The 6,228-nt window shown below is 54.4% G+C and overlaps 1 protein-coding gene across 3 annotated transcripts in view; it reads right to left on the bottom strand.

Annotated features, from left to right (window-relative positions):
- Positions 1–758: 758 nt before the first annotated feature.
- The window catches only part of CUL1 (cullin 1), a 105,036-nt gene continuing 99,566 nt past the window's right edge, over positions 759–6,228 (bottom strand). For all 3 annotated transcript variants that reach the window (XM_047695262.1, XM_047695261.1, XM_047695260.1), the window contains exons 18-22: positions 3,436–3,483; positions 3,273–3,355; positions 2,718–2,823; positions 2,231–2,344; positions 759–1,295 (exon numbers count right to left, since the gene is read on the bottom strand). In XM_047695262.1, the coding sequence (XP_047551218.1) occupies positions 1,215–1,295; positions 2,231–2,344; positions 2,718–2,823; positions 3,273–3,355; positions 3,436–3,483 (432 nt within the window). In that variant the 3' untranslated portion in view covers positions 759–1,214. The remainder of the gene's footprint in view (positions 1,296–2,230; positions 2,345–2,717; positions 2,824–3,272; positions 3,356–3,435; positions 3,484–6,228) is intronic.

Raw genomic sequence — 6,228 nt, 5'->3', positions numbered from 1 at the left:
TGTGACACAAACGCTGTTACTGTTGTCTGATTTCAACAAACCTGCAGGGGTCGAATGTTCCAAGAGACCATGGGAGTTGCGTTTCTGCGTCTCCCCGGCGCGTCACCAAGCCTGGGCGTGGCTGGCGGTGCAGGTGCTCCCGTCCCTGGAGGAGGCTGGGCCGCGGGGCCTGGGATTTAAGTCTCTGCAGCCATTTCCCTGGCCAAGAAGTGACCGCCAAAGGGACCACAGTGTGGCCTCGAGCTTAGGGTCCCCTCACCCCAGCTGCTGGCCCATCAGGAGGCGGGGGGTCTCGCCCCTGTCCTTGGGCTGGGGTGGGGGACTGTCGTCTTACCAGGAGGAACAGACGTGCTCGTCTGAACCGGCTGCCCGTCACACCGGCTGGAAGCAGAGGCGGGAGTGAGGGTGCACAGGGCCGTGGCCGTGGGGACGGTGGTGGGACGGCAGGGAGCCGGTGCCAAGCCCCCTCCTCTGGCCGTGGGGAAGGGGGCACACTTCCCTCTGAGGCCATCAGGACGAACCCACGGAGTCCTTCCACGTGGCCAAGAGAAGCGACACGCTGCCGCAGGAGTCCCAGAAGGCGCGTGAGCGCGTGGGGAGAAGGTTACAAGGGGGCTTACAGTTTCAAGATGCAAAAGACAATTTCGGTCGGAAGGATGCAGCCTTTCCTACTGGAAGACACGGGATTATAAATCCGTACAATCATTACGGCTTTTATTTACATGTAGAAATCAGCTAAAACTTAAAACAAAACCAAATGCGACTTGTACAGAAATCCTTTAATTTTCTTTATTTTCACACATTAAAAAATGAAACACACTATACAAATGGTTTTTCATAGCAGATTACACGTGGGTCCATTAGACTTGCTCTCCAAGTGCCGCCAACACGGACACCGCCCAGGAGGCAGCGGTGAGCCCCGGAGCCCAGGTATTGATCTAAACGCAGTAGCATGCAGCCCTCCGCGGGGAGGGTCGAGCCCCCCGTTCTTAAATTAGGTTAAATGGCGTTGGTGTCCATATTTACAGACTTGAAATGTGTCAATCCTGAGCAGTTCCGATGTGCATCTGAGACCAGCCGATGGGAGTGTGGGTCTCAGGTTTAAAAAGGGAGGTCCACGACGTGGTGGCAGGCTGGCTGCTAGGAACTCGAGCTCGTCTCTCCACCAGGAAACTATTCGCTGCGGGTCGCACAGTCAGACCCTTCTGGAAGGGTTAAGCCAAGTAACTGTAGGTGTCCTTCTCACCGTCAACTCGCTCCAAGTACTCTTTCTCGATCAGAATGTCAATGCATTTCTGGGCGTTATTTTTAAAAAGGGAGAAGCAGTGAAAGGGGAAGAAAAACACATTTATTATCAGATCGGGGACAGCCACCCTCAGCAGGGATGCTCCCCCTGCCCCCAAGAGCTCAGTCAGCGAGCAGTTTCAGCCCGCGTCCCTTCAGTGCGTGGCTTTACTTCCCGGGCAGCTAAGACCTCGCTTTCCTGAATGGGAAAGTGCCCATTTCCCCAACGTCCCCGCCGAGAGGGGCCCGCATCCCTCCAGGCCTCCCCGCTCCCCGCCATGGGCCAGGCATGGCGCCAGCCCCCGCTCCTGGCAGCATGTGATCCCAGGGGGCGGGGGGGGGGGGGCTCGGCACTGACTGCCGTTCCCCACTGGTGGTCTCGGAGAGGGAGCCGCCGGGTTTCTGTGTTTAACAGCCCACCAGGCCCCAGTGACCCGCGATTGCCCAGAGCTGCGGCCCGCCGAGCCGAGAGGACCGCACGGCAGCGAAGGTGCACACGGCCTGGACAAGCTACAGCCCAACGATGCCCCCAGATGGGCCTCGGAGCACAACCTCGGTGGACACAGCAGAGCGGGAACTCTCTAGAAGCCGGTTACACAGAGCTCCGAGGGAGGCGGAGGCCAGGACAGAGGGGAGTCTAGGAGAACAGGGATACCGGCTAGGAGGTGGCAAGAGGGAAGCTTCTGGAATGCTGGTCACCGTCTAACCTCCTGATTTGGGTCTTGGCTGCACAAGTGGATTTACTTTGGGACAATCAGCAAACCGAACCCTGAGGCCGTGTGCACGGCTCCGCGGATGTCAAGAAGGAAGTTTAAAATCGAAGCCGATTTCCTTCTGTAGAAACCTGGCACGTGTGGATAAGCCGAGTTCCCTGAACCTCGTTTTTGTCACCCCTTCTCGCTCCCAAAACAACGGAGGGCGCGCTTCCGCCGCGCAGGTCGCGTACCTTGATCACGGGGACGCGCGGCTTGAACCTGGAGGACAGCTGCGTGAGGACCTCGCCCAGCAGCTGCTGGTGCTTCAGCACCTTCCGCATCTTCATGATCCTCACGATGGCCGCCTGCGGCGCCCGGGGGAAGCCGGGATCCCACGTTACAGGCGGCCCCCGAGTCCGGGACGGCCTGCCCCGCGGGGGACCGCGAGCCCGCGAACGCTCAGACGCCCGGACGCGACACGTCCGCTCGGACGAAGCAGCAGCGCGTCCAGGTCTGCACCGACGACCGCGCCCGAGCACGGAGCGCGTCGGGACCGAGGACACACTCTGGCCTCAGAGGCCGCCTCGCCGTGACCCCCCCCACCCAGCCCCCGCCCCGACCTGCCCCCGCGTCCGGCTCATCCGCTTCCCTCCTTTCTGCCCCCAGAAGCCGTCCCCAGCCCGGCGGCCGCAGGCCACTCCTCTGCGAGGGACACCCCCGACGCGGGCCCAGAGTCACCTGAATCAGCAGCTTGCGGTCCTCCTCGATGTTCTTGTGTGTGGTTTCTTGTTCCTGCTTCTGCTCGGTCTTCATGGGCACGTTGATGTTCACCCTTAACTTCTTACTGTCAAGAAACAAAGGAAACGGAGGCTCTTGTCTCCAAGGACAGTGCTGGCCGCGTCCTTCTGTCGTGTATCCACAAGGAGCCCCAGCTCCCCAGGCCCAGGGCAGGGCGGGCGGCCTCGCACTCTGCCGGGGCCACGACACCTGCGTCCTGGGAGACTCAGCGCCGTCCCCGGCTCTCCCGAACTGTGTCAGATGAAATAAAGACACTTGGACACAGAGGTCCGAGCTTTCTCGGGGAGCCGTTGGAGGAGCGCCTGCCTAACGCAGAAACCACCAAAACCTGAGGCGGAGTCAAGTGGAGGAACCCTTGGATCCTCAGACGGAACCCCAGCTGGGTGCCAGGGCCTCCCCCCGCCACCCCTGGACACCACCTGAGCCACGGCACAGAGGTGCGGGAGGGAAGGGGCGTTAGTGGTCCAGGACCACCTACTTCTTGATTTTCCTTACTTTTTATAACCGAGGTACAACTTTATTAAGGTGTCTGGCTTCAGCTCCACCTCATCGACGTTGGCATTTTCGTCTTCCAGGACCTGTAAGAGACGACGGTTACCACACGATCACAGAAGGAGGCTCCGTCCTGGCTTCACAGAGAAAATGCAGAAAAACGTACCAGTAACTTCGACTTCAATAAAATCTGCAGCACCTGTGCCAAAATGTCCTGCAATTAAAGAGAAAAAGAGAAGTTAAAGAAAAAAAACCCGCATTTCTCCTTGCAATAAAAACTACACGCGATCCCACCGTTGTCTTCCTCAGAAACCCAGCAGTCACCCAAACGGAAGAACACACCCAGGGGAAAAAGAGAGGGAAGCTGAAGGGGTCCCCTGAATTCACAACTGAATTCACCAGCCTCCACTTCAAAGTGAAGCCAACCCCTTTCTGGCCGGGAGCAGCTGGTAGTAAAAACCGATGATCCCTTCTAGGGATCAGAAACCACGCGGACGGACGTCCTCACTCAAACCTACGGGACTCTCTTCAGCCCTCAGCTGCCTGACAGCTCGTCTCGGACACGGATCACACAGAAGCGACGATCGACGGCCGCAGCAGGCCGGCAGCCAGCACTCTGCCCCCGGACACGACGGGGCCCAGGCGCAGCTCACCCCGCCGTCCCCTTCCTTCGGCAAGCGCCAAGCACCGTGTGGTGCCCCTGGCCGTTCCCTCGCCTGGCAACATGGGTGGTGGGTCACGTCTCGGCTCTCCTTCAGTTCGGGGATGCCATGTCCCTAGACGGTACCACCTTCCCGATGTCTAGTCCCCTGGATGCATGTCCCCCCACCCCGACCCTGATGGACAGAGCAGGCCTACTCTTGCCTTTAGGGAAACCCATACTTGTCCGAGGTCACAATCCTAAAGCCACGAAAGTGAGAAGCCTCTGGTCCAGTGACGAGGCTAGACCCGCAGAGCAGGACTGGGACGCTGCCGGACACGTTGAAAGAGGGACGCTGGCAGAGGTTTCACTCATGAGCCAGATCTGATGGGGAAATGAGTGCGGAGCAGGAAGGGAGCCGCGACTTCACACGGAGCACTACTCCTGCCTGCAGACCAGCTGAGATGGGTGCGGAGCTTTGGTTAGAAAGCCAAGCAGAGAAAACCCACGGACCTGTCAGCGCGGTGGGGGCCGGGGGTGGAGGGGCGTTGGTGACAATGGCCACGCAATCCCCACAGCCTGAGCCTCTATCCCGACGCCAGTCCTCCTGATGTAAGGAGGAATGAGAAAAGAAAGACTCTTACACACAAAGGGACAGACAAATCCATTTTGTTATTAAATTTGCAAATGTATTTTGGATGAACTCGAAGCATGATCAAAAAATAAATGATTCCCTCAAATAAAATCTTTAAAAAAGAAAAATGATTTTCCTGACATTCAGTGAGGCCAAGATTACCCTGACAGCAAAACCAGGCAAAAACGCCCCAATAAAACAATAGACCAATATCCCTATGAATATGGACGTAAAAATCCCCAAGAAAACACCAGCAAACCAAGCCCAGCAGCATAAAGTATGATATACGCTGCTGATGGGGCTGACCCACACTGCATGCAAGGTGGCAACGTGAGAAAAGCAATCACTGTTATCTCCCGTGTTGAGAAAAAGCACACTTTTATCCCGATAGAGCAGAACCAATTTAACAAAATTCAACACTCTTTCAGGATGAAAACACTAAAAAACAAAAAACCAAAAAAATAAGAATAGAAGGGAACTCCTTGAATAAAGGGAATCTAAGAAAAACCGACAGTTAACGTCATACTTATTAGTAACAAGCTGACAGCTTTCCCCCAAGATCAGGAACAAGACAAGGATCCTACTCATACAACCTCGATTCAACACTGTATCGGAAATTCTAGCCAAAGCAATCAGGCAAGAAAAAAAAAAGGCATCCAAATAGGAAAAGGAGGTAAAACTGGCTGTACTTGCAAATGACAGGACAGTGTATTAAAAAACCACTAAAGAATCTTCAAAAAAAGTTAAAAAATGAGTTCAGCCATACCTAGCAAAGAACAAACAATTCCATTTCCGATGGCACCAAACACAGTACTTAGAAATAAATGCAACCAAAGCGCAAGACTTGTAAATGGAAAGCTATGAAACACAACTGAGAGAAACGAAAGACAACCCACATGAATGGAAAGTCGCTCGCGGTCATAAGTTCGAACACTTGCTACTGGTAAGACAGAGATTACCAGCACCCCCGCACCCACTGGCAATCCGCAGATTCGATGCAGCCTCGAACAATGGATAAGCAAATTCTGAAATTCATTTGGGAATGTAAGAGACCCAGAACAGCCCACACCATTTTGAAAAAGAACAAAGCTGGAGGTCTCGGTTTCACAACTTTACTACAAAACAATAACCAAGACGATGTGGTATTGTCATGAACACAGACATACAGATTACCGGAGAAGAATGGAGAATCCAGAAATAAACCCATCTACATACAGCCAATTTTCAACATGGCAGTACCAATCAACAGGGAAAGGAATCTGACCTTTAATCAGGCAATGGTCTCTTAGGACAACACAAGCACAGGCAACAAAAGAAAAAGAGGCTCTATGTACCAAACATAGGAAGAACTCTTACAGCTCGACAGAGACAACCCAAATAAACAATGTGCACGGGCAGAGGATTCGAGTAGACATTTCTGTAAAGAATGCGTAGAAATGGTCACCAAGAACCTGAGCGCGCAGCGTCATCAGCTGTGAGGGAAATGCAAATCAGAGCTACAATGAAGGACTGTTTCATATCCACCAGGATGGCTGTAATTTAAAAAAAAAAAAAAAAAAAAAAGGAGAATGAGAAATCTTGGCAAGGACGTGGAGAAACTGGACCCTCCCACAGGACGCAGCCAATGAGCCCCTGAACGAGTGCGGCTGTCGTGGGCCCTCTGGCTGTTCCTTGGTGAGGTAAAA

Source organism: Lutra lutra, chromosome 11 (assembly GCF_902655055.1).
Source record: "Lutra lutra chromosome 11, mLutLut1.2, whole genome shotgun sequence".
NCBI classification, from domain to species: domain Eukaryota; kingdom Metazoa; phylum Chordata; class Mammalia; order Carnivora; family Mustelidae; genus Lutra; species Lutra lutra.
The sequence above is the reverse complement of the archived record's forward strand: the minus strand, read 5'-3'. Positions and strand labels throughout refer to the sequence as shown.